General features: G+C 38.6%; 2 protein-coding genes across 2 annotated transcripts in view; one reads left to right on the top strand and one right to left on the bottom strand.

Moving 5' to 3' along the window:
* Positions 1 to 8,487: 8,487 nt before the first annotated feature.
* Positions 8,488 to 10,377, bottom strand: LOC117831487 (zinc finger and BTB domain-containing protein 26-like). Its single transcript, XM_034710207.1, has 2 exons — positions 9,994 to 10,377; positions 8,488 to 9,583 (listed from the first exon to the last, which is right to left on the bottom strand). The coding sequence occupies exons 1-2, from the start codon at positions 10,300 to 10,302 to the stop codon at positions 8,528 to 8,530; spliced, it is 1,365 nt and encodes a 454-aa protein (XP_034566098.1). The 5' UTR covers positions 10,303 to 10,377; the 3' UTR covers positions 8,488 to 8,527.
* Positions 10,378 to 15,940: 5,563 nt separating this feature from the next.
* Positions 15,941 to 27,570, top strand: part of LOC117831091 (tyrosine-protein kinase JAK2-like) — a 42,719-nt gene continuing 31,089 nt past the window's right edge. Inside the window, exon 1 of the mRNA XM_034709592.1 lies at positions 15,941 to 16,284. The gene's annotated coding sequence lies outside the window, so the exon portion shown is untranslated. The remainder of the gene's footprint in view (positions 16,285 to 27,570) is intronic.

Here is a 27,570-nt window from a genome sequence, read left to right as displayed (position 1 = left end):
TAGTATCTGACTGTTTTGTGTCCAAGGCCTCTTTTTCGTTAGTTATTAGAGTTTAAAAAACAAAGGTTTTACTTCCTGTTTCCTTTGATTCACAGCCGCTGTAGAGTGAAACTTCAAAGGACACACAGCGTCTTGTGACGTTACGCTGTAGGGCGGAGCTCGTTACAGTGGCTTCACAGACTCTGGCTGCACAATGGCGGCGCCCAGGACTGGGATTTTTTGGCTTCAGAACCGCACAATGGGAAGAGGCGGAGCAACGCTGTCCATTTTTATTTACAGTCTATGCAGCTGACTGACACACACACATGCATACACGCATACATACATTAGAAACCTCTATGCTCAGGCTCACACACACAGTCATGCTTTACCATTACATCACAGGTCAATATACATCATTAGGCTCTTTCAAATATTTCTTATCAGTCGGTCTGTCCGTCTGTCCGTCTGTCTTCCTAACTACAGCTTTTCAGGAGGTGTCTTCATATTCATAGTGTCAGACTTGTGCTTTATTTGAAAATTCAAAGCTGGCGACAGAGCATGACACAAGGGATTTCAGGTTGCGGATCAGCTTTTATTTTGAAATTCAGAATCTCGAGGGTGTGACTTCAAGACACCACGGACAGACCAGAGGGCATGAGAGGAGAGTTGTCTCTAGGCACAATAATTATATTAAAATATAAATTACTGCTCTGTGAGAACATCTATGCTCACACTTTACTTGTTTGTACTTCAAAGGCATCGAGGTTGAGGTGAAGGGGGGTTAGCCCCGAAGTTGGAGTAACTTCGGCCCTGGAGCAGACCCGTAAGTCTCCCCTGTGCTACCCGACTACGGTCAAGGAGCAGAAGCAGTGAATGGTTAACAGTAGCCTGGACAGTCTCTCGGTTGCGTAGGAGGCGTGAGACCATTGCGAGTGTCGTATTCCACCTGGTCTATACGTCTTGTATAAGTTGCTCGCTCTTTTTTCTAAGTGCTACTTGTTGCTGGTTAAGTTCTGCGGTACTTGCAGGGCTTTGTTTGAAATGGCCAACAATCTTGCGGCACTTTGCTAGTACACCTGCAAACCCACTGCTTTCGAGGCAGACCGTGATGGTCCTCTGCAGAATGTGAGCATTGCAGGTGATGTGCTCGTATGGAAGGGCTCTCATAGCAGCCAGCATGTTTGCTGCACTGTCTGTACCGATGGTGGATATCTTCTTTTCAATTCCCCAGTCATTTGCCACCTTGAGGAACTGTTCGGCGCATTGATCAGCAAAGTGCCTAGTTTCTGTTTTCATGACGGTCAGAGCAAATGAGTTGAGGTTTGAAGTGTCTGGTCACCCCCAAATAGCTGTGGTTGCCAGCTGAGGTCCAGTGATCTTTTAAATTTACAGAAAAGTGAGTTTAATTAACTCTACAGACCGATACCGCTACTTGATCCTGCTACCTGCTTGTTGATCCAAACAGCTGATCGGCGTGTATCCGTGCTCATGCAGCGGAAGAACACCGGTCTGCGAGGTGCGTCCGAAAATAGTGCCAAAACAAAGGGGGTTTCTGATGGCAAACTGAATAGCTCCAATTTTTTCTACTGGTTCATGCATTTGCACCGTGATGAGTGCCTGGAACATATTTTCTTAACTTTGGCGAAATGACGTGAAATAGGAGGCCCCGTCGGCAGAGAATTGTAGCATAGCTGGCCGGCCGGTCCTCTGGGAATTTTCTCATTAAAGGGGAAGAGCTCACCGGCACTCATTGTGGCTAGCAGGAGCACTAGTGTACTATAGCTCATACGACCCCACTTAAAAAAAAAACTTAAATATCCCTTTAAACCCTCAAATGTAGGGTTCTTCCTCTTTTTGTGAGGAGTCCTACAAAGTCAAGGATAACCCAGCGTTTTAGTAAGACTCAGTTAATCTGAGCATTGCTGTAACAAACAATAGAAACTAAAATGTTGACTGTCAGTCCAGAACTATGAACTAAAGAGAGAACCAGCCCTGGTCTAACCAACCTGTGAGAAGCCTCTGATGGTAAGGTTCAACAATACAAAACATCACTATGAACAACATGCCCAGTTTATGAGAATTAAACAGAGATCATTGTAAACAGAATAGTCTTGAATATCTTTCTTGACATATTTGTCACATATATAAATGTATTATTGAGCCTTGCCTTCTACATTGATAAAAAATGTAAGTTTCCTTTTACCTAAGTTGAAAAAGCTGAAAAGCCTCTGATGGTAAGGCTGAACAATACAACACATCACAGTGAATAACATACTCAGTTTATGAGAATTAAACAAAGAACATTTTAGAGAGGAGATTTTAAAATCAAAAGATCTTTCTTAATAAATGTGTCACACTTATAAATGAGATGTCGTGCCTTGTCATATAGTGATTGTAAAAGTATAATAATTTAAGACCTTTTTTAAACTGTAAATACACCTTTAATGGTTTATTTAACCTTTCAACCTTTTTGTTTTTTAACTTATATTTTTTTACAAGTTCTAAATGAGTTGACCCACACATCATAGATTTAGATAGGCAAAGAAGATTTTGAAGCAAAAGTTATTAATTTATTGCATATGTAAAGGATGTTCTGTATCAAAATCAGTGGGTTGTGATGTTATCTTGTGTTTGACTGTCCAAAATGTATAAAGAAATATATATTCCACATTAAAATTATTTATAGTATGACTTCTGTCATTTATGTAAATTATTTCAGACTTGTTGGGTGTTGTGCTGTCGATATATTTAGTCACTTATTTTCCTTACAAGAATCAGATGGTATGCTATTAAAATGTATTTTTTAAAGAGCTGATCTGTCTGTTTCATACTTAACACACACATTGAGGACAGTAGAGCCAAAGGGTTGTCAAATTGTCTCTGGATTGCTATCAATCAGGGAGCAGTGAATTGAAAATTCTCAATCTTTAACAAAGTTTAATGAAAGGACATAAGCATCAACAAGATTATGAATGAGTATTGATATGTACATGTATTGTTAAGCAATATTGGTATACAATTCTAAGGATGCAACTTAACTCAGGTCAACAGACAAAACCTACATACTAACTATTTTATGACTATTCTTCTTCTCTTTTTTTTTAAAGTTATATTTTTGGGGCTTTTTGCCTTCACTATATAGGACAGCTGAAGAGAGACAGGAAAGGCTGGGGAGCAGAGAGGGGGGAAGACATGCAGGAGATGGTCGACTGGTTGGGAATCGGACCAGCGACCCCTGCGACGAGGACTGTAGCCTCTGTATGTGGGGCGCCCAGACCACTAGACCACCAGCACCCCTATGACTATTCTTCTAGGCTATTACTCTCCATGATTCTCCTCCCCTTTGCTTTTATTTTAACGTGTACTGACCTCTCTAATAATGTATCTTTATATAGTACCCATTTTTCTTTTTCAATCAAAAATCCCCTCCCATTTTCAAATAGAATCACCAGCTCCTCCTCATCCTGCTGATCCAAGCATCTGATTACATGGTCCATCAGCTCGGTTACGTCGTCCAGTGTCTGGGGAGAGTAGAGTACAAAAGTGTTTTTAAACCACTTGTCAATTAATCTTGTTTTGTTGTTCCCCTGCACGCTGTACCCTCTCATTACATAAGACCCGCCCTCTGAAACCCTGCCCGCAAACTCCTCAAAAAGAGTGACTTTTGTCAATGTGTGGCCATCAGTTATTACAATTCCAGGGTTGTATTTGATCATTTCCGCCTTGGCCCTTATCATCATTGAATGCCCACCCTATTACCCTTGGCTGCTCCTGTTTGACCAACACTTTTATGTGTATTGAGGGGACCTTAATGTAAGGGCCATTGTCCCTTCTGTGGAGCAGATCTCGCAGAGTCACTCTGAAATTACAAAATAATTAGTGTCAATTTATTGTAACTGACTCTGTCTGTCTGCTTGCATTCCTGCCTTACCTGCCTAGCTGTCTCTGTACTTGCCTGTACATATTTTGTCTGTAATTGCCTGTCTGTGTGTGTGTGTGTGTGTGTGTGTGTGTGTGTGTGTGTGTGTGTGTGTGTGTGTGTGTGTGTGTGTGTGTGTGTGTGTGTGTGTGTGTGTCAGTCTGTGATTACTTGCCTGTCTGGGGCCTTGTCTGACATCTTTCAGTTTGGAGTAGGAGCTGCCAAAACTGCCCAAGGAGAAAACAAACAAATAAATAAAGAAGATAAATATATATATAAATATTTTTTAGACAGATGAGGGCATTCATACTGAAAGTTTTGTCAGAAAATTAAAAAGTAACACAGTGGTGTCTAGGGATGGGTATCCTTAGAATTGTTTACCGATATTGCTTAACAATATATGTACTTATCAATACTCTTGTTGTATCTTGTTGATACTAATGTCTTTTATTAAGTGCTGAAAATAAGAGCCAAACATTTTGAAATATATTTAATTACAATATATTCCAGATTTTCCAAAGTATAAACTCCCTTATCTATAACCTCAAATAAGTCAAATACAAAATATACAGATAACAACAGATAAATAACGGCAAAATAAGGAATTCTGTGTTCTTACATTCAGCAGGAGGTCACAATGATGGTCTGCAGTCACAGATAAAAAAAAAGACAAAGCCAAGGAAGAAATGTTCCTTCAAGAAGCATCTCAAAGCCTATTTTTACTTATTGTGATGTTTTTTGCCAAGAATTTCTTATCTGCCTATGACTTCTCATAAATCTCTTCTATAATGACAGTATTACAGTTTTTCTCAATTGTTTACACACAAATATTGGTTCTTGAAACACAATGACCACAACATGTAACCCATGCACCAACCCCCTGAACCAGTTCTGCTAAACTACAAGCACAATTCCTGCTTTACACTCAAATTGCATTTCTAAAACACACTATTTTCAAAACACTACTCACAATTCTCTGCATTTAGTTAATTGCCCTACTATGCACACTGACTCATCACATGGGCAAAAACCTGTCACACAGTTTTACAATTAGAAATGAGAGCTTTATTTCCCCTGCTAGCTTGGCTAGGTAAAACAGTGCATGTGATGTGGATGAGGTGCTGTGGCCAGACCGAAACAGAAGAGAGGATGCTGCATTTTTTATTTTTAAATATACTGTACCTGTATACAGTAAATTCTTCTGTTGTTTTGTATGTAGACCAGTGTATGTGCAACTTTGTGTTGGTTGGGATGTACACTGTGTACATTGGTTTTTTTTGGGGGGGGGGGGGTGAAATATATGTGTTACCGTGTATTTGTGTGTTTTGAGTATAAAAACAATATTCTAAAATATTTTACAACTCCCTTATGTATGTAACACTGAACAAAAAAAGGCCTAAGTCATTATGATGAATGGAGAAAAAGTGTTTTCCATTCATCATAGTGTTTTACATTGCGCACATCAGTGTTCAACTGGTTCTTATACATGTCTATTCATATGGTGGTTTGTGTGTGTCATTAGAAAACAAACCATTTTGAGAAGAAATAACATTGTTATGTAAAGTTTCAATTTGCAGCAGAACTGAGGGGTTTTGCACATTGTGTGTGTGTTTTTTGATTTGTGTGTAGAGTTCTGAGAGTATGAGGCATGCTTTCAGAAAATGTGTGTAAACAATAGAGAAAAACTGTAAGGACAGGGGTGATGTGTTCTGTGGAAGGGTTCTGGTTTTGATCAGGGCAGCTGCATTCTGGTATAACTGTAATTCATGCAGCAGTTTGTGGGGGAGACTAGAGAGGAGAGAGTTACAATAATCAATGTGGGCAACAAAAGCATTGACAATAACAGCGGTATAGTTGTGTGAGGGACATGGAGTTGTTTCTGGTTAGAGGGAAGATATTAGTTTTGACTAGAGTGGGTTTGGAACCAACAAGAAGAATCTTAGTTCTATTGCTATTAAGTTTGAGAGAGTAATGAGAGAACCAGGACGGACAGTTTTTCTCTGTTGTTTACACAGATTTTCTGAAAGCATGCCTCATACACAAATCAAAAAACACACACACAATGTGCAAAACCCCTCAATTCTGCTGCAAAATGAAACTTTACATTCAAAACAATGTTATTTCTTCTCAAAATGGTATTTTGTTTTCAAATGACACACACAAACCACCATATGAAATATGGTGAAAACACTTCTTCTCCATTCATCATAATGACTTAGGCCTTTTTTTTTGTTCAGTGTTAAACTTACTACAAACAGTACATACGTGTGTTGTAAAATATTTTAGAATATTGTTTTTATACTCAAAACACACAAATACATGGTAAGAAATATATTTTATTCCCCCCCCAAAAAAACAATGTACACAGTGTACATCCCAACCAACACAAAGTTGCACATACACTGGTCTACATACAAAACAACAGAAGAATTTACTGTGTACAGGTACAGTATATTTAAAAATAAAACAACTATGCTGCATCCTCTTTTCTGTTTTGGTCTGGCCACAGCACCTCATCCACATCACAAGCACTGTTTTCCCTGGCCAAGCAGTAGGGGAAATAAAGCTCTGATTTCTAATTGTAAAACTGTGTGTGACAGGTGTTTGCCCAGGTGATGAGTCAGTGTGCATAGTAGGGCAATTAACTTTAGATTTTGAATGACAGTGTGTTCCTTATGAAAACAAGATATTTTCTTCATGAAAATTGTGCCAAATGCAGAGAATTATGTGTAGTGTTCTGAAAAAAGTGTGTTTTAGAACTGCAATTTGAGTGTAAAGCAGGAATTGTGCTTGTAGTTTAGCAGAATTGATTCAGGGGGTTGGTGTATGGGTTACATGTTGTGGTCATTGTGTCTCAAGAACCAGTATTTGTGTGTAAACAATTGAGAAAAACTTTAACTTTAAGAAGACATAATGTGGGGGAAGATGGTGAATGGACAGAGTTTGGATTGGTGGACAGATAGATCTGGGTGTCATCAGCGAAGCAATAAGAGTGAAGGTCAAATGTTCTGAAAATATCACTTTGACGTAAAAGTTAGACAATGAAGAGGAAGGAAGCTGGAAGAGTTATTGGAAGCATCAGTGGAGAAAGTTCTCTGTTAGCCGCCTTGTTCCAAGCCCATTTAGCTGGGGACCCTTTCCTTTGAAGAGGTTGTCTCATCCCCAGAACAGTTTGAAGGTATCAATGAAGTTAATTCCTTGAGACAGGCTTTGGAAAGACATGTATTCAGGGAAAGCAGGCAGCTGAATTTATTACACTTATTCATCCTTCTGTCAGCAGTTGGGAGAGGTTTGCTGATGAATGACTGTACTTCCAAGTTTCTCAAAAAGTTTGAAAAATCTTTTTTCAAACAGTTCTGACTGGGCTTTCCTGGTGTCAGCTGCGCCCACTTACAAAATAATTTGTTTGTCTGCTGGATGCTTTGACATAACTTGGGAGCAGTCTTGTGATATCAGTGACCATGACACTTGGATAGCTGCATGTGATGATCCTCTCATTGCTTACAGCATTGATGGCACCATGTCCAAAAACCAGCATATCTCTCTCCTTCACCTCTGGTGCAGATACTCTGTCTCTTTCTGCCTTTTGCTCCTTCTTTGTACAACTGTTTTTACGTTTCATTTAATGAATCACATTATACTTTCTCCCCCGTTTTTCATTTACAACAGTGCTTCTCTGCTCATTCACACTTACCTCAGACAGTGGCTGATATTTGTTGTTGAGCTGTCTGCCCGGTGATGCTGTATTGGCAATCATTTTTCTCATTATCTGCTATTTTGGCTTAGCAGTAATTGTATTCCCGGTGGCATCAGTCTGTTCTTTAGCAAGTTTCAGAATAGACACTGTATCATCCACTGTGGTTAACTCTGCCATGATAAGTGGTAATTTGAGTTTTCTGGTTAGCCCCAGACTTATATATCTCACCACTGGCTGTTATGGGAAGTGTGTCTTGAAGCTCCTTTTCAGCTTCAAGAGTAAAAATCCTGGCCCGGAGTACAGCAATTTCCTATAAGTATTTCCAACAGTTCTGGCACAATGCCTCCATTGAGCTTTTTGTAAGATTTGGAAAGCTTGTACTGTAGTGCAGCACTTAAAATCCTTTTTACCTTTACTGTTTGTGTTCTTAGGATCACTAGATCCTCCTGATTTCAGACAAACTCCTCTGGAAACCTGGTGGAAAAGGTGAAATATGGTACCTGACCCCCCAATTATTGTCCAAAATCCACTGTTCTTTACTTTTAGTGGGAAAAATTAGCAACAGAACGTAGAGAGCAAGCAGCAAAGTTTTCTACACTCTATGGAAGCAGGAAGCAGAGACCTTGTTTTGTAAAATTAGGTGTGTCCAAACTTTTGACTGGTACTGTGAGTCTCTCACAGTACGTTTTTGAAAAATCCAGTTTTTGTGTTGTGCAGGTTTTAATGTTTAATGGAAAGGGACAAAGAGAGTCATCAAACATTCATTGAAACACAGAATGATTCAATTATTATTGAAATATCTCGTATTTTTATTGTCCCAAAGTCACAGTTCTATGTGTCATATTGTGCTTTTCAGCACTTTTTTTGACATGCACAAAATTCATATGAACATCAGGGTTAACATATGTCAACAAAAAACATCTTTATTCTCAGTCAACAGTCTCCTCAATAATGTTCTTCAGACTGCTTTTCCCATGTAAGCCCTTAATATGGCGCCTGAGGCCTAGCTTGTGTGCAAAGTGCACAGCGCAGTAGTGACACTTATGGGGTGTGTCCCCTGTGTGCAAATTGAGGTGATCTTGCAGTGTGGCCTTATGAGAAAATGTCTTGTGGCACAGCGGGCATCGAAAAAGCTTCACACCGGTGTGGACGTGTATGTGGCGGGTCAGGTTGCTCTTCTGGGAAAAACCTTTTCCACAGACCAAACACAGGTACCGTCTGTGCTCCTTCAGGTGACCCAGGTAACTCTCTAGGTCCTGGAAAACTCTGTCACACCTCCTGCACAGGTATGGCCTCTCCACCAACATTTCTTCTTCTTCTTCTTCTTCTTCTTCTTCTTCTTCTTCTTCTTCTTCTTCTTCTTCTTCTTCTTCTTTTTCTTCTTCTCTTTTCTCCTCTTTAACCTCATCTTGTTTTTTAGAGCTGACCAACAATTCCTTGCATTTAGCAGAAATTCCTCCAGTTTTGGAGGAAATACAAGTTTGACCTGCTGTAAATGGGTGCAGTCTGCATTTTGGATCATCTGTAATGTCATCAGCTTGATATGTTGGCTTGACTTTGTAATCAGGCTGGATTTCTTCACCTTCCTCTGACTCCAGTGTGTTGAAACAACATACTACACCTTCACTTAACTCAATTGTAGCTAAAATGTTCCTTCTTTCATTTGTGGCCTCATTCCTTCCTTTTATATCCAACTTGGGTTGTTGGCTGACCTTTGGCTTGGATTCACATTCCTCAGTGTTTGCTTTCTGGTAGCTGGTGCCAGGCTGGGCTGCATCTCTTTCCTCCTCATTCTTTAAGCAGGCTCCTGACCGGCTGCTGTCTATCTGCTGGATTTTCCCTTCCTCTGAAGGTGGGTTCAGCTTCAGGAAGGCCAGTGTGGGACTGAGGTATTGAGAAACAGCTTGAGCACACTTTTCCGCCACCTGGGTCATCTGGAGTGCACTAGCTGCTGTAAGGTAGCTCACCAGCTCTCTCAGAGGGACCTACAGTAGCAATTATATAATGGAAACCAAGCAAATAAGGAATTAGTGACAAAAAAAAATTCAAAGAGCCCAAAAACACAGCTGCACTAACACAAGTTAAGCATACAAGGAAAAAAAATACAATCGTTGAGTAAAGCTTTTCTAATCACCTTTAACTTCGCTGTCACTTAACAGCCTTTCTTCTGTTGCTGCAACATTTTTGTTCCTGAATTCAGTTACAGTAATGTTACACTCGATGTTTATCCTTTAACTTGTATTCCTGATCATTTTTTGCAGTAATTCCGCAACACAGTGCAAGAGGAAACCTGCACAAAAAAATCTGCTACCTGTAATAGATTTGGGGATATTGCTATTTCCTCAATATTCTGCTCTGCTTTAAAGAGTTAGGAAAATTCAAGATGACATTGCACCTCTAAGAGCCCAGTGTAGCAGGACAGCAGGAGCCTCCTCCCAACCTCCACACTGGAAACTATACCCACACTCAGCTCAGCGTGTCCCTCATGGAGCAGGAACTGGTCCCGCAAGAAGTCTGAGGACGCTGCAAACACCACTCTGTGACCGTGGAAATAGAGAGGCTGGGCAGTGGTCCCTTGTGGACCCCCAATGAGGAGTGTGACGTCACAGAAGCGGAGCTCTTCTCTAAGAGTATTCATCTTGTTGAGGATGGAGTCAGCATGGGTGGTGAAGCGAAACAGTAGAGTATCAGGGGAGCTTGACATGATGGTCTATCTGGATCAAACATAATATTTGGTGCATTGTGAATCCAGAAATTTACAAGTCAATGATATCTTGCAATTCACTTTATTTTTCAAGAGCACAGTGTGTAGTCAGTAGCAGCTTAACAGACTTGCTCAAAATTGAGCATCATTTTCACAAGTATTTTTAAATATATTTACAATCACCTGAATATAAATTGAATTTGAATTGTGTTAACTTAGAATGTGTCTTATATCTACAGAGCAGCAGGTCCCCTCAGATGGCACCATCTTGCACGCCATGTTTTTTACTATAGCACAAATCGGACAAATTAGTAACATACGTGCTTTTTGTATGAATTTGTATCGATAAATGTTTCTGATGGTAAAAACTTGACAAATGAGGATCATAGTTATCGTGCATCACAGGAGCTTTTTTTCTCTGAAGGACACCATTGCATCACCTACAGGAAGGGTTATTCTTTACTCTAGATTCTGACAGCTGGATATCACTTCATCTTCCCATTTCTACACACTGTACCTTTAAAGAGAGTTTGGGCCTTTTTTTTTGCCAATGAGATGGAGAGAATGAGAGGATTTCTATAACATGCCTTCCCAGATATCTGACTGGCCACCCCAGGTGCCACCCAATAACAGTAAACTATCACTGGATATCTGCCTTGACAACGACAGGACTAGAGTTAAACTGAACAGAAACCTTTTGTTTGAAAAGTGGAAAAAAAATCTGCCCTTCCTTGAGTTTCCACTTGAGGGAAAAGAGACTCAGTCGGAGCCTTTGTGTTGTATTTAAAGTATAACGAAATTATACAATTTTATGATACCTTAGCATTAGTGGTTAAAGTAGTGATAATTTACCATTAATGGTAAATAGAAGCCATAGGATGTGTGTATATGTGTGCATAAATGTCACCCCATCCTAACTCAGTGACCAAGATGACCACTCCAGTCACAACACATAATTAGGCCTGTACATGCATGAGGCCTATTAATCTATACTCAAATCAAAGTTTAAACATAGTTTTGGTGTGCATTTAAAAAAATGAGGTTCAATCTACGCAGGACCTGAGACGACGACCCAGCCACACCTTTTTCTGCAGAGTCAATCCAGGCTGATGGATCCAGGCAGCTTTTATTGGATAAAAACAACAGTAATATAGAGAGAACTGTAAGTCTCTGTTCACTTAACAGTTGGAGACTAACTACTCATGGAAAAAAATGTTAATGGATTCCAAATGCAGGGAAATTAGCTTTTTCTTTCAGCGGTGAAGCATCAACATCCCGTCTATCCTGCTGTCTGCTGAGCCTCCTCTTGACTTTAGTCAGCAGTGTGTGTGCTGCGCAGCGGCACATGAACCAGTTAACCCCTAAAGTACCTTGTTAAATATAAGACAACCGTTAAAGATGGAAAATGTATCTTGTTTTTTAAATTATCACCAGTTTGACAGTTACCCATTTTTATAATTCATCACTCATTTTTTTCATGTATTTGTATGATTGTTTATCCTGATTAACTGCAGATTACATCTGCAGTGCATTAAATAGAATTGAACTGACTCACTGTTTGTGTTTATATATGTGTGTTATATGAGTAGGTTCTACAAAAGACATAAATCCCAGATAGTTTTTTTTTAAATCCAAAAGAGGCCTGAAAGTGTAAGTAGGATAGGAATGATCTGGGCAGCTTTGAGAACATACTGGATGCAGGGAGACTGTCAGTAAATCATTTTACTTGCCAATTTTTAAAAATAGCATGAATTGTAGCCTCAGTTGAGGCAGATGGCTGTCTAACATGAGTCTGGTTCTGCTCGAGGTTTCTGCCTGTTAAAGGAAGTTTTTCCTCGCTGCTGAAACTAGCTAATTACTGAGGTGCTAGTGGATGATATAAGAGTCTTATCCTGTCTTGGTGTTGGGTCTTTGTTAATAATTTAACATAGAGTATGTTCTAGACCTTCTATGTTTGTAAAAACATCTTAAGGTAACGTTTGTTGAGATTTAGCACTATACAAATAAAGATTGGTTGACTGATAGTGCCATTTGGGGACAGTGGATAGTGCAGGAAAGTGAGAGAGAGTGGGGGAATGACATGCGGGAAAGAGACCACAGGATTCAAACCCGGGCCAACCGCTTCATGGGCTAAGGCTAAGTCCGTGCCCAGTGAGGCTTGTATTTTACCCTATGTGAAGGTTTAGTCAGAATCTTACCTGTCAATCATTTCTGTTTGTCTTATTATCATCAGTGTGCTTTATGATATGAAAGAGTCAGTGTATGAAGAAGAGGAAACAAAATCAATAGGAGGTTTTAAGATAGGAACAGTTTTTCTACGTCGTCCAGTCAAGGCACGATGGTCTTGGGTAGTGATTGGGGTCTAGTTAGTGTCTTTCACACCACCTACATAATCACATCATTCCATAGTCACAACAACTCTGCAAGTGGCTGACAGCCACTCTACACAAAAAGTCTGATAAGTATACCTCATCTGGACAACTTTAAGGTGTCTGTGACTCTTTTTAACCATGGTCACTCAATAACTAATGTGCATTTTTATCCCACTGACTCTAAAACTTATATTGATTAAATTCAAATTTAATAAAACTCTGTCTTTTACCTCACTATATCTACCTACACATTACATTTAATTTTGTAATGCATTTTGGAGGTTAATATAGAGAAAGCTTACGGCAGCTGGTGTAGTTTATTGACACTTTGATACACTTTGGGCTCATTTTTTAGATCAATCAGTTATTTTAGGGAGAGTGGTTTTAAAAATTGGTGCAATAAGTTTGTTGTTGATTGAAAATAATCAGATTTTATACTTTAGATAGTTGCTTTGTACCACCAACTACACGATAAGTTAACAATGCAAGTTGTTGAAATTTGGTGCAGGATCTGACCTATATGCAATTATTGGTTTATTTTAAGGCATGGGATGGTTGGTTGATACCTGGTAGTATTAAAAATGGTAAAAAGGGGGAATAGTAAGAAGATGAGTTTCTGTGCCATTGTTGAAGACATTTTAGGATTTCATGTGAGGATTATTTAGGTTCCTGCGTCATTAGCTCCCTAACAGATTATGGAGTATCATGCCAGGTTTTTGGTCGTTTGTTTTGAACTTTGTTTGCTACTTTGAGGCTCTATTATCAGGGGATATTTGAAGGGATTAGATTTTGTGCCCCATGTGCTGTGTTTGCAAAGTTTTATTTTTCTAAGGTTTCTAGTATTTAGACAAGTAAAGCAGATTAAGAGCAAAGTACACCTGTTGTCCAGGCAAGTGGCCAGTGTCAACAAGGAACAGTTCAGATTGTGTGACTGAAAGCTTGTGTGAATATAATGTTTTTGGAGCATTACCCTGGTATCTGGAAGGCTACTGGGTTAGTGTTGCCCTTTTGTGTATACCCATTAATACGGTTGAGAATATTTACCAGCACAATGGCTCTTTCTGAGTTCCTTTTTATTTTCACATCCACTCAATGCATGCAATGCAAAAGTAGCAAACTGTCATAAATAAAGGTAATGTGATTTTTCTTGTAACCTGGTTTCGTCTTTGAGCTGTGCATCTTAAGACAAATTGGTTGTTTGGGAGCCCGTTTTGAGAGGACACTTGTGTTATGTGAATTTGAAGCAGCACTCATAAGTCAATTTGAGGTTTGTACCATATTTAAGTCCTTGAACTTTTTGTCCAGACTAATTCCCATTTGCTTTTCGGTTTTAAATGTCTTATGAATTCTGGACTTTTCTCCCTTTAAGTTTTGCTTATAACTTCTATAAGTGAGCATTTAAAACTTGATCTTTAACAGAGGCAGTCATAACATGCTAGCTGCAGATTCTGCTATATTTTACTGTAGATACTTTTAGATAACTTACAAGATATCATCAAACAAAACAAAACCCTCAGCAGAGATGACTACTTTGATAGTGTCAGGTTGTACTTTTACTCCCAAAGGTATTGTGAGGAAAGCAATGCAATTATTGACAGAATTTTGTCAGCTTCATTGGTTGGCAACATACTGTACATTATGATGTCATGATAACTTGTTCTTTATCCCTTTCTTTTTTTAATACTTTAAAAAAATATATTTCCATTTTAGAAACAGTTATAGTACATGAACATGAACATATATAAACATTTCAGGGGCATTTCTAGTACGTGAGTCCTCCCTCTTAGTCACTTCAAGACAGTTCAGTTACTTGTTGTTCTCACTTTCAGTGTATGTGGTCGATTTTCTCCAGTTCTTGTCGCGGGTATGTCCTCTGAGCTTTAGTTGGTATGTCAGCTTTTCCATTACATAGATAAAGTAAAATAACAAAGACAAAAGTTCACTAAGTTTGATTCGGATATTTTATTGGTGCAATGAGTTGAAAGGAGTTAAAATATCAAACTTAGGGAACATTTTGTCTTTGTTAATTTGGAAAACAAATGAACTATAAACACTTGTTAATGATCAATTCCATGGAGAAATCAAGGGTTTTACCTGATCTCACAAGGGGGGCTAATCATTTTGGCCTTCTGTGGATTTGAATACTGTTTTTGTTGATGCTGTGACTTTGGACAATCATCTTCATTTTGAGTCCTTGTGTGTTCAGTTCAGCAGATTTAAATGTTGACACTGTCGAGTTACATTTTTAATGTTAACGTTAGAAATCTACAAAAATGTAACATTTGTTCAATTATTTTATAAAAAGAAGTTAAAATAGATGTGATTATTGGAAGTAACCCTCCTAGGTTTGGGGTAAGCCCCTAATGGTTTCCACGCCTGGCCACCCCTTAACATTCAGTGCCCCAGTTTGGCCACCCATGTCAAAACTGTGTGGCTCCGCCACTGATGTAGAGGTGGTAATGATGGCTATAATTTTCCACCTGAGCACCCATGGCCATATCTTCAGCCTGTGTTAGAGGTTTTTGAAATGAAGAATGATATGTTTTGAAATGTTCTCCCTGTTTCCCACTCTGCCCAAACAAACAAAGATTCACTGTCCAACCTGAGAAAGCGTGTTGAGCTACATAACATTTGTTTCATTCTAGATTAACATTTCAAACTAAGTTGTCTGTGCTTGGAGGAGCTTAGTTGCTGTTTGTATTCCATGGTATAGTTTTTAGAGATTTCAAGTAATGTTTTCTAAGTAAACATGATGTAACCAAATGTACTCCTATGTTTTCTTGACTGCACTTATGTATTTTGAAAATACAATGTTTTGAGATATTTGAAAAAGTACTTTGAATACTTAAGTATTTCTAAAAGCAAGTACTTCAGTACTTTAACTCAAGTAATAATTTGGCAGGACAACTTTCACTTGTATTGGAGTAATATTTGATCAGGAGTATCTATACTTTGACTTAAAGACGTGTACTTTGTCAACTACTGGATATGTCAAGAAAATGAGCCTGAAATGTAGTATGGTAAGTGTTAGTAAATTGTTAAAATACTATAGCTTTCTCGTTTTCTGTTATACTTTAGCAAATCTACTTTAAGATCTTTCATTGAAGGATGTTCAGGTTGTGAATTTAGAGCTCTTAAGAATGATGAAAATGATTCAGTGTGATAATAATAAAAAAAGCTTCCGTGTCAAACACGGAAGAAGCAATCCCCGCAAGAAGGCGTCCTGCCCTCCTGCTCCGCCCTCATAACCTTCATCATCATCATCATCATCATCATCAGAGTAAAAACCATCGGCTTCTACGAGATGACCAGAAACAGAGAGGAAACAAAACTAAGTTGGGCAGTAGTTGTCTGACAGTTTCGTTTCCCGTCTTAACCATAACGCTGAGTCGGGAACACACAGTGAAGAATTTGCTGAGAGTTAGCAGGGTGCCAGTGAGAAATATTTCAGGACAACATGTGAAGATGACGGAGTGGGAACTGAAGTTGATGTCACGTCTCTGTAGCTAGAAAACGAGGCGAGTCCGTCCACTGTGTGTGGGACATTGAAAGACCGACCGAGCTGTGGGACAGTACAGCAGCTACAGCTACTCACAAGACAACAGGCAGAGTAAGTAGAGAGAGAGAGAGAGAGAGAGAGAGAGAGAGAGAGAGAGTGTGTGTGTGTGTGTGTGTGTGTGTGTGTGTGTGTGTGTGTGTGTGTGTGTGTGTGTGTGTGTGTGTGTGTTGTCGTTGTGCTATGCCAGCAGTCACAGTTAGTTTAGGAAGTGTAATACACCATCGATAAAACAGCTGCTCCGTTATGTTTTCCTGACTAGCTGATCAGTGCATATTGCACAAGTAAACCCCCTTAAAAGTAAAAAGGAGGAAACTGCTATTTCCGCTGCTAAAAGAGCATTGTTGATGTGTCGAGGAAAGGAAGACAGCAAAGACTCATAGATCATCGAACCATGACTCCTTAGTGTAATATTGATCTGCTGATTTGACAGGTGCATTTCACTGTATGTTCTCCCCGTATGTGTTGGACAACTGTACAATAAGCTAATTGCTCCTCAGGGGACATTTCAATCAATCAATCAATCAATCAATCAATCAATCAATCAATCAATCAATCAGACAGTAAGAAATGACTGACTCCTACCCTCCTGCTGCCCTTTGTCAGAAGCAATGATTAACCCACACAGATTCTTAATGAGGGATACATTTGTCTGTTTAAAGAAAGCAGGGTGAGATTTATTGTTAAAGTTCTCCACTCACAGTAAAGAATCAGAAGAGATAAGAGAGACCACTTTGTTCACAGGATCACCAAAATCGACACAAGCTGCAGTAAGAGTAGTAAACTTTAATGTCCCCTGAGGAGAAATTAGCTTATTGGACAGTTGTCCAACACTTATACACACACTGCATCATACATATACACTGCACAAGATCCATATCTCCGTCACTGTCAGCATGAATCAAGGGGGGAAATGACATCCTTGTGTAAAATTTATGGTACCAAAGGCGTGTGGCATAAACATATTTTTAATAGAATCTCTTGAGTTTGGTAATAGGAGAATTTTAGTGTAAAGTATTTGAAAGTTTAGATAAATTGGTCAATTCTCTCTTTACGTTTCTTTGCTGTTTTGTCTTTTTGGATGCTGCAGATTTTGATGTTGTTGACATTAACTGCCGTTAGGTCTCGTGAAGGTGTAGACAATCTCATTTTTTAAAAAGCAATATTTACAAAAGCAGAAAAGTTGCTGGTCAGACTCATTGTGGGGTGTTCAATTGTTGTTGTTTTTTGTAAACAAATAGATTGAAAAAGGAGAGAACATTCTTAAGCAGATTATGATCCCTTCACATGATTTAATGTAAATTGTTTTGTAAAATTGAAAGTAACTTTTACAAGCCAGGATAATTAGTTCTCTTCAGAGCTGTGTAGTCAGTTTCCAGTTAGAGCATCATAAGCTATTCTGGTTGTGAGTTGGGAAAACGTGTTGCCTTCAATGTTTATGTCATCCTGAAACCAAAAATAACTCCTAAACTGAGTGTGAAACATGTTCAAGGGAAGTCTGCAGCAAGGAAACAGTTATAGTATTAACCTTTATGACAATCAGGCACTTATTATTGTAGTTTAATGAAACGTTAGACATGCTGTAAATGGTGCATTGTTTAAATGCTCTTTTGTTGATTATACGTTTAAAAAACTAACTACGTATGTTATTATTGGTTCACAGTGTGTTTTAACAGTATGTAGGCAGAGTTGATTCATTAGGCTTCTTTTTAGGATACTAACAGGCAGTGGAGACATTTGCTTGAGATGTTTACTGGAATAGCATAATCATTGACAGACATGTAAAGGGAAAGTACATAATATTGGGTTATGTTCAAGATATATTCAGGTCACATACAAAAAAAAGTACACCGTCAGTAGAAGAAATGGTTTGGCTTGTTCAGAAAGCAGGAAAAAAACAAGCAGGAAAAAAACAAACAGAAAAGCAAAATGTTCCCATGTCACCAAATAAATGTTCCTTGGTAAAAGACTTGGATCATTTTAACTTCACAGTAATTCAGTTATTTATTTTACCAAAAACAGAGCCAGCAGTGTGTCAACACAGCAAACATTAGCAAAAGACCATGCCCCTCTGAGAAAAAATCCATGCGTTTTACCTCTGTAGTCTTTTTCATGTTCATGAAGTGATGTAAGAACTGTTTTGAGAACTTAAGGGATGACAGAAAGGCGTGATAGGGCTTGGTAATGTACCAAATTGTGTGCATAATGTTCAGTCCAAACTGTGAGTGCAATGAAAGTGAGTTTCATGAAGATACATTATAAGAAAGTGTTGTATCTCCTCTACAGGGGCTGTTTGTGCAGTCGTTAGTAACATTTGGCTTGTTCGTACTCCTCTACACACGGAAATAACATCAAAACTGACGTGTCATTTTGAAGAGTTTTGTGTTGATTGCAAATCATTATTTCACAAAGTAGAGGCGCAGCAGCATGGTCACTTTTTAGGGGAAGTTAAACAACACTGAAACATCGACAGTGGGGGCTTCTGTTATGGGAAGTGGGAGAGCAAAAAGGCCAAGGACAATATTGACATCAGACACAGATCTTTCATTGTATTGGGTGCTCCATAACAAAGGATTCATTCTTTTTATATAAGTCACAGTAATAATAAAGTCCCTTACAGCCTTTTTATACAATAGACCTAACTAAAATCTACAGCACCTTTTCACTCAGCAATTATTATGTTCTTTTTTGTGTTTGCTCTGCTTTTGTTATCTGTGGTGTTGTTGTCAACGTGTAAGCCCAGCACTCCTTATAAATTATCTGACTTCATGCCCACCATGGTATCCACTCCTTTTGCACCAAAGTTTACAGTCCACGATCAACCAGTTTTGGTGAACTTTTCAAGGCATCTGATTTTGATAGATTTCTTTAGTAGCATGAGCGAAGATATTTACAGAGAAGCTTTCTAAAAAGGGTGAATCAGATCAGTAAATCAAAGACTTTTATACCAAGACCCTAATACCAACAAGTGAAACCATTTTATTGCAACATTATTATTTTTTAAACACATTTTTTGCCTGGCCATGTCAATGAGGCAACATAGATCACAGGAAATGTGGAATCCCCTTACAGTGTACACACCAGATGAATTTCTCAGAGAGAGAAATTGGCAGTGTTGTAAGAGCCTGTCTGACTTAATGATACCCTGATGCATGAGAATGCTTGGATGTAGTTTATCAGAATCACATTTTAAAACTGAGTCTGCGTGCGGTCTTTGGACAGACCATACAAAAAAATCTGCATCATAATTCAGTTTTTCAGCGTCTTTATTCATTGCTCTCTTGCAGTCACATCACTGCAAAATCAGTTTGAGTCAGGTACAAACCACTACAGTAAGCCACACAGCAGCTGTCATGGGAGCTGCTATACAGTGACTCTTAAAACCCACAAGAGACAGGTGGGAAAATACTCCATGTGTTTATCAGACCACTGGTATTAATTCACCACTGGTGAATAAACACAAAGTCACGTGAGTATTGGGTAACTGAAAAAGTATCCTCTTTTGGTTTGAACTCACAGTAAGTCATTCAGAGAGTATGGTATGTTTGAATATGACTAAGAACAACGCAGACTCAAGTCAAGAAAGACTACTCTCATGAAAACCTCTCCAAGATACAAGTGGGAATGTTACACAATTGGAACAACACTGCAGGCTGTCTGAAGCCTCTATTTAGTCCATCAGATATGATTCAGGAGGAGTATAATAATGCATTAGTGTAGATTTTTTATCTTTGCCAGAAATGTTGGTGTGTGAACTGTTTAGTGTTCACACTCAAAGTTACAGAGTTTTATCCCTAAATCAGAGAGTAGTTGTCTAAGCTGTAAAATAATTATCAGCCTTTCATCTAACTCAACCATCCATCCTTATCTGAATCATGTGGTCCTGTGTGTTCTCTCACAAGCTTTGCAGGAGTTTATCTAAAGCTACTGGGAGGAGTTTGTAGCTGGTTATGAAGCAGACTTAAATTAACACTGATACCCGTTTGTGACCTACAAAAGCAAAAAGGACCATCAGCAATGAAACTGAACATTTCAATAGTTATCTTTTAATGCTTGTGACCACTGCCGCCAGATAGATGTCACACAGAGATACAGCATACTGCAGGAACAGCTTTTGGTTTGATTATTTTCTGACTGGAAATGTATTGAAATCAATTAGGGATGGGCATTTCAAGCAAAAATACTAGGGCTGGGTATCACCAGGTCCCTGGCGATACGATATTATCACGATATTTTGCCCATGACAACGATACTATCATGATACAGTGATAATCGATATATTGCAGGAAATATCATCCACGATACAGCGATATCTGTGTCACTGAAGAAATTCAGAATTTATTGACTGCACTGAATCCATTTCCCAGGAATTACAAAACATTGTCAATTAATTTCACATGAACGACAGCCAAGAAAAACAAAGTATCTTCTGTACATACTTTGTATCTATCAGAGGCCCTCAATAGGCGCCCCCGGGCGCCGGCCGCCTATTTGTGGCCCCTGAACTGTTATTCCTTCACTCTGTGTTTTGGTCTGGTCAGCACTAGTATACCGCGACTTGTTTCCATGCCAACGATACGCAGACAGCATGTTACTGGGCCACTTAGAGTTCACCTGCGACTGCAATTTTTAACTTTCACTTTCGTTTTTGGAGCAGTTCACAAAGTGGCACTTTGCCAGCTGTAGGACAGCTGGCTAACAGGAAATGTTAGCATTAGCGTCGTGAACCGTCCTTTCCTCCACAGTAAGCTCTGCAAACTCTTTATCACGTGTGGTTCCATTGTCAGTATAGTAAAAGCCAAAGTGGGCCCAGACTTTAGATTTGAAATTCGACGGTGCATCTTTCAGGTGTTTTTTTTCTGCTGCTAATCCTCCGCCTTGCACCATTTTCTTTTTCTTCTTCTTTTTATTTCCTTTCAAAGAGTTCTCTACAGCAGCACCCACTCTTATTCATGCTAAGCACCATCATGTGGAGGCTTGAAGTAATGACTCTGTAAATCAAAATTGTAGCAGGTTCTTGTGAGAGAATCTGTTCAGAACTGCTGTATGTTTATTGTTTAAATATCGATATTTTGTGCCAGAGTATCGATAACATATGGCAAGACGAAATATCGCAATATATCGTACTATCGATATTTGGCACACCCCTAAAAAATACTATTCGATAATCATTGGCATCTATTCAACGATTATTCGAAATAATCAGCCCCGCCTCTGTGGGTACCCACTGCCAAAATGGTTTGCCAAATGTGGCTAACCTTAGCAGAGCTAGCACCACCAGCCTCTGGTCATCCATGCAGGTCGACGTCCACATGCCGGTGCTGGTTGAGTGGTTACAGTATGCCAGTTTAACCTAACACAGGCTTCATACAACCTTATCTCGGGTTTCTAGATCAAAACACTGCCAAACCGTGCATGCTATGACATCCCATTTGTTATCTATGATAGATGTACATCCGTCTTAGAGAGCTTTATTGCATTATGGCAATAACCATTAACTGGAGCTATGTCCCTGGCTGACAGCAAGTGACTGCACTACAGCTTAGACAAAATATGACCAGCATTTTTAGTCTGTAGTAATAAATCTATGAATTAATTTAACTGAGTAGTAATTCTGAAGCTGACCAGCATGAATGGCGTTTTGTTGAGCAAACACAGACATTCCTAGTTTAAAAAAAGTAGGATAAGATTTTTCACCAATGAACACTAATTACATGTTTATGGAACAAAATCAGTAAGCAGATGAGAGGACGGGAAAGTTCCCCATTGTAGCTTTAAGGGTCGTCTTTGAGGTCATTTGCACTTATTTGTTAACAAGCTAGGAGTACTGTTGGTATTATGGGGCCATGTGAGGTAAAATGACAGGGTGATATTTGACATTTTGACTCCTTTTAATTTATTTATTTAATTCAGTTGAATTTGTCTTTGTCTGACTCTGGACACAGAATTTTACTGAATTACTCTTTGCTAAACGACACAAGCTTTGTCAAGTGTAAGCCATGTGCAGATTTTTCCCACAGTATGAGGCTGCAAGTGCTAAGCTCCATATCTGGGATGATGTATTTCCCATGATGTGTTGACTCTGGCGCAATCCTAAAGCAGTTCTATCAGATCAAGCCTCTGTTTCCTCTGCTAATGAGTCTTAAAGCTGGGGTTGGTAGTTAGATTAAGATACACTTTTTGTTATACTGTTTAAAATGAGGGCTGCACGGTGTTGCTGTTGGCTCACAGCAAGAAGGTTCCTGATTTGAGTTCCCGGTCGGGCTGGTGCCTTTCTGTGTGGAGTTTGCAAGTTCTCCCCGTGCATGCGTGGGTTCCCTCCGGTTTGTTAGACGGAGTCCTGAGGAAATGCTACATTCAAATTCATGCTAGTTTTCCGTGGCTACCAACCCTAGCTTTCTAGCTTTCTAGCTGTGAGCAAAGAGATGCATACATAATTCAGGGTCTGTTGAATTAATAACTAATTCTTCATTCTTTAATAACACAGATGCTTCTCCAACTGTTATTTATTTAGGACACCTAGCTTTTTTTTTAGAGAAAATATTAAGACACTGACTGATGAGATGAAACATTCATTGACATAACTAAACTGTAGGGATGACAGATGTATGTATGCTTGAAACTAAGCCTCTCAGTGAGCTGTGTTATCTGCCTGTGAAAGCTGTGGACTTGGCTTCAACCAGCTATACTTATACACCATAGTCAAATGTTAATCCAGATATTAAAATTATTTGTGGACTGCTGACAAGAACTTCAGTTGCTCAATATGGATCTTGATCCAAACTGTAATGGAGGCCATGCAGTTGAATGGCCAGTAGAAACATGTCCAGAGACTGATTAAGAAGGTGGTTTAGGCGGCCAGTGTTGGAGCGAAAACAGCCGTAAAAAGGAAAAATGTGTCCAAGCTGATAGCTGAGACCTCAATTAGCAGTGAGTCCCAGATAAGAACCCCCCAAGAGGAACTGGTCTAGCTCTCTGACTGTCTGCAGCATGATAAACATATTGGGTGTAAACATGCTGACAGAAAGTAAGTGAGTGTTTTTCTGTATTCTGTATCATGTGCTGACTTTATTCTTTTGTATTTTAGGTCACAATGTGTTGCATCAATACCTTCCTTCCTCAACCGCTGAGGGCTTTCAACCAGAACAATGCTTTACACCATTCTTACCTCTAGGATGCACCAGCATTGGTGCTGTTTCCTACGCACCACTGAATACTCTTGTCATAACCACTGCTAAATTTAAATTTGCTTAAATGTTGCATGCTTCTTTAAACTCAGGTAATTTGCATAATCATTAAATCTGATTGCATCAAGCCAATTCAGCTTTTGTGCATGCTAGCAGGAAAAGAAACTCAATCTCTCAGGGATCAATGCTAGGACCACTGCTGGATTACTGACAGCTTTTAATGACTTTCAGATCTACGCTTTGAAATTCATGTTTAAATTAGTTGTGAACTAACCCAACCTAAAAAAACACGAATTGTGAACGCAAATTTGATTATTAAGGTATCATGTATGCTAAAATGCAGCTGTCACACACACCCTTGTTGCAAACTGCTGAGACGTATACTACCCTTAGTGTAGCTCTGACTATAATAACCATAACACAGAGACGATTTATCGCTATAGACTTGAACTTTACCAAATCACCACTTTCCAATATTTATATCAACAGTCGATTTGAATAAGTAAAGAGGTCCAGAGTTGAACCCTAACATCATTGGCAAACATCTGTCAAAAAAGGTGTAACACTTTTTCACTCGACAGTGAAATTTACCTTGACCAATGACATTGGACTCTAACCATTATGATTTAGAACTCTTTAGAAAACTAAATCTGGGAATGTGCTGTAGATCAGTTTCTTCTTTAACTTCACTTCTTAAAACCTAATTCTATTGACTCACTTTTATGTGATGTCATCCTCTTATTGCCTTTCATTGTCTTTTACTTTTACACCCTATCTTGTCTCTTGCTGCTTTGAATGGCTATATTTCTCTTAGATCCTCTCTTTCTTTTCAATGATTTCTGTCAAGTACATTATGGCTTTTATTTTCATTGCACTTAATTACTCTATACCTATTTGTCTTTTTATTTATTAAGTTGTTGATTTGTTTATTTTAATGCTTTAGTCTCTTTTTATGGTTTTAGCTTTCATTTGATCAAATTTAAGGCCTCAATTAAATTAATTGCTTTTATAGATCTGCTGCTGCTCTTATCTGTTTTTAGTGTTTTTATCTCTTTTTATTGCTTTTATCTGCCTCAGCTGTTTCCATCTCAGAATATTTATTTTATCTCATGTTATTGTACCTTTTGTATCTTCTTACATTATCATAAAACTCTGGTCTTCTTGTTTTGCTTTGGTTCTTCTAATGTTGGGTCAATATGTTGTTTGGGTTTTCATTGTTGTTTGGATTATTCAGCTGTTTGGCACTAATATTGGAGTTCTTCTCTTGGGCAGAACTTTGTGTTGGGTTCTTATATCACTTTGCTGGTTCTGTTCTCTGAGTTCTTTTGTGTTTTGAGTTCTTGCTTCATTCTTAAAGCACTTTGTAAAATTGTGTTTCAAAGGTGCTTTATAAATAAACTAAAGAAATTAGATCCATTTTACAGAAACTGATTGAGAAAACCAAAGTTGATGGTTATTGCAGGAATGGCGCAAATCACGATTACACCAATGTAATAATCCAATCAGTCTTATACATAAAGGTTCTGCTAGATTTAAATTATGTTAACATGTACTTAAATTTTCAGTTGAATGTCTAAGTAGCAAGTTTTGTTTGGTTTCTTGATAATCACTCACAGTATAGTTTGTACAGTTTGTTTTTGTGTTTGTTTACTCTCACACTTCCTTTATTATGGTTTCACACCTTTCAGCTGACAACACCACCCATGTTTGGTTGTACAGTATACTGTTAGCCACTCGTTGTACAATATGTATATTTTATATTCACAGCCCAAGTGTCAAAATGTTTTACTAAGTCACGGTCGCAATTCAGCAATCCAAGAGACACATTGAAACATCTCTAATGTGCCAAAATCATTCTAAAAGGTTGTTTTGTTTGACTGACTTAAACTTCAGATATATTTTTTTAATGTGATTGTGCACTAATTCAGGATAACCTGATTCTTTTTTCAATCAAAGTTATCCCAACCCTACTCAAAAAGTTTTGAATAATAAAAACTTTTCTTCTTCAGATAGAAACCAACATTGGATTACTTTCTCAGATCAGTTTACTTAATCCATTTTGCTTTTGAACAACTAGTTTTCTAGATTTGAGCTGTATGGATAGCTTTAAGCTGATCCATCAGCTGAAGGCCTCTGGACAGAGGTTTACAGTCCCAAGGTGCAGAACAAAGATGGTTCAATGTTAAAGGTTACTCAATTTGTACCCATAGGTAGATTTTGTTTGCGGTGAGTCAGCCTCCTTTTTTACATCAACCAACAAACAGCACAGGACAATAAACGACAAACCAAGTGACAGAGGTACAAAAACTGCTTTGTTCCTGTTATCACTGAGCTGAACAAGATGTGTTATTTGCACATACTAATTTATTAGCATTAGTTATTTTGTTTTCTAATTGATTTTATCTTGGTTTTATTGGAGCTACTTTTATTCATATATCTCATTCTATGATATTTTCCTCTCTCCTTTAAATTATGGTTGGTGGAGCCGGGGTATTTCATGTCATGTTTTTATGTCTTGATAGTTTGTCAATTCTGAATGGTTTGTGTGGTTTCCTGTTAAAGTTGTTTTGTAACTGGATGTCAAACTGGATTTCATAATCTTGCTGCAAAACAAATCCTCTTATGGGTATACATTAAGTAACCTAACCTAACCTAACCTAAAGGCTTCAAATTTTATGACAATCTTTGTTGTTAAATTGTTTTAGTAAGGACCAAAGTACTAGACTGATAGACTAACATTGCCATGGCGAGAAAAAAATCCCTCAAATAGTATTTTACAGCTGTACTTACAACTCTCTATACTATATCTATATATATCAACAGCTGCTTCATCACATGACAGAGGAGCTACACACAGAACTTTGTCCCACTGCTTTAAAACAGACATTTTCATCAGTTTGGAGGGACTTCATAACACACAACTTATAATGATAATAATAATCTTTATTTATATAGCGCTTTACGAAACAGGTTACAAAGTGCTTTACAAATAAAAAAGAAACTGAAAGACAGTAAAAGAGAAACTTGATGTGGTTCAATATCTTTAAAATGATCCAGTGCATCTAAAATATAACCAAGTCAGTCTGTACTTAAGTTATTATTTTGATAAGTTATTATGTGTTCTGTTCATAGACTGTATCAAGAATGGACGTTTATCCGTAACGTCACCCATTCCCTGAAACATTGTTTGAGGCTAATCGTCGGCCGGTTGGCATTTCAATCAGGAGAGACAAAGTTTGAAGATTAAAGGTTATTTATTACAACTTAATGAATTATGAAACTTGTAAGAAATCTTGGGCGTAAGGACTCTATGGGGATCATTTTGTGAGTGTAGGATGTGTGAATTTTGCAGCAGAAGAGTCCAGACACTGGTGGTGGTGGTTGATGAATTCCAGGAATTGAAGACTTTGCAGAGACCAGTTGGAGATGGGGAGGTGGAGGGGTGCACGCCATCAATGCAAGAAGGAACTAGCTGGAGAGAGAGACACATTTAAAAGACAGCAGAAAGTAGATAGGCTGACGATAAGGGCGCGCCACTGAGCTATTGGATGACAGCCGGTTCTGATTAACCAATGACAGCTTCGGAGCATTCAGCTGGAGCGGGTGAAGTATTGAACGAGGGAGAGGAGAGTTAAACAACTGCTGTGATTGCTTTTATAGTCTTCCTGTCTGAACTCGAGCTACATATTGGAAATGCTGGACACAACCAAACCTCGTCCGAGCTAGTGGGAGGTAAAGAGGCGGGCCTTTGGCCTTTTCGTGAACAGCTACAGGGTGCCCACCTGTCAGTCAAGTCAGCCATGTCCTTATTTGGGCAAAACTCCTAAGTTTAATATCTTTGAAAATACCAAGTTATGAAAGCTCCCCCCCCCCTCCCCCCCATACAGCGTGTGCCCGACCTAAACAGTTTTTGAACCAGGCTGTAAACATGTTTATTTCTGCTGTATAGATGGTCTTTGTTTGAATGGGTGTGTATGTGGTTTCTGGTGTTTCTGCAGCAGACACTCAATGAACTGCGGTTTTTAGCACTTCCGCATGGACTTCATATTTTAAGACAGGAGGTTGCTGCTTGGTTCTGTTGGACCATAAACATATTTGATGATATGTGATGCTAATCTTGTGTTGAAAAAAATTTTGGTCACAGAGAGGAATG

The sequence above is a fragment of the Notolabrus celidotus genome, chromosome 19 (assembly GCF_009762535.1).
Source record: "Notolabrus celidotus isolate fNotCel1 chromosome 19, fNotCel1.pri, whole genome shotgun sequence".
Classification (NCBI taxonomy): domain Eukaryota; kingdom Metazoa; phylum Chordata; class Actinopteri; order Labriformes; family Labridae; genus Notolabrus; species Notolabrus celidotus.
This window is presented reverse-complemented; position numbering and strand designations above follow the sequence as displayed.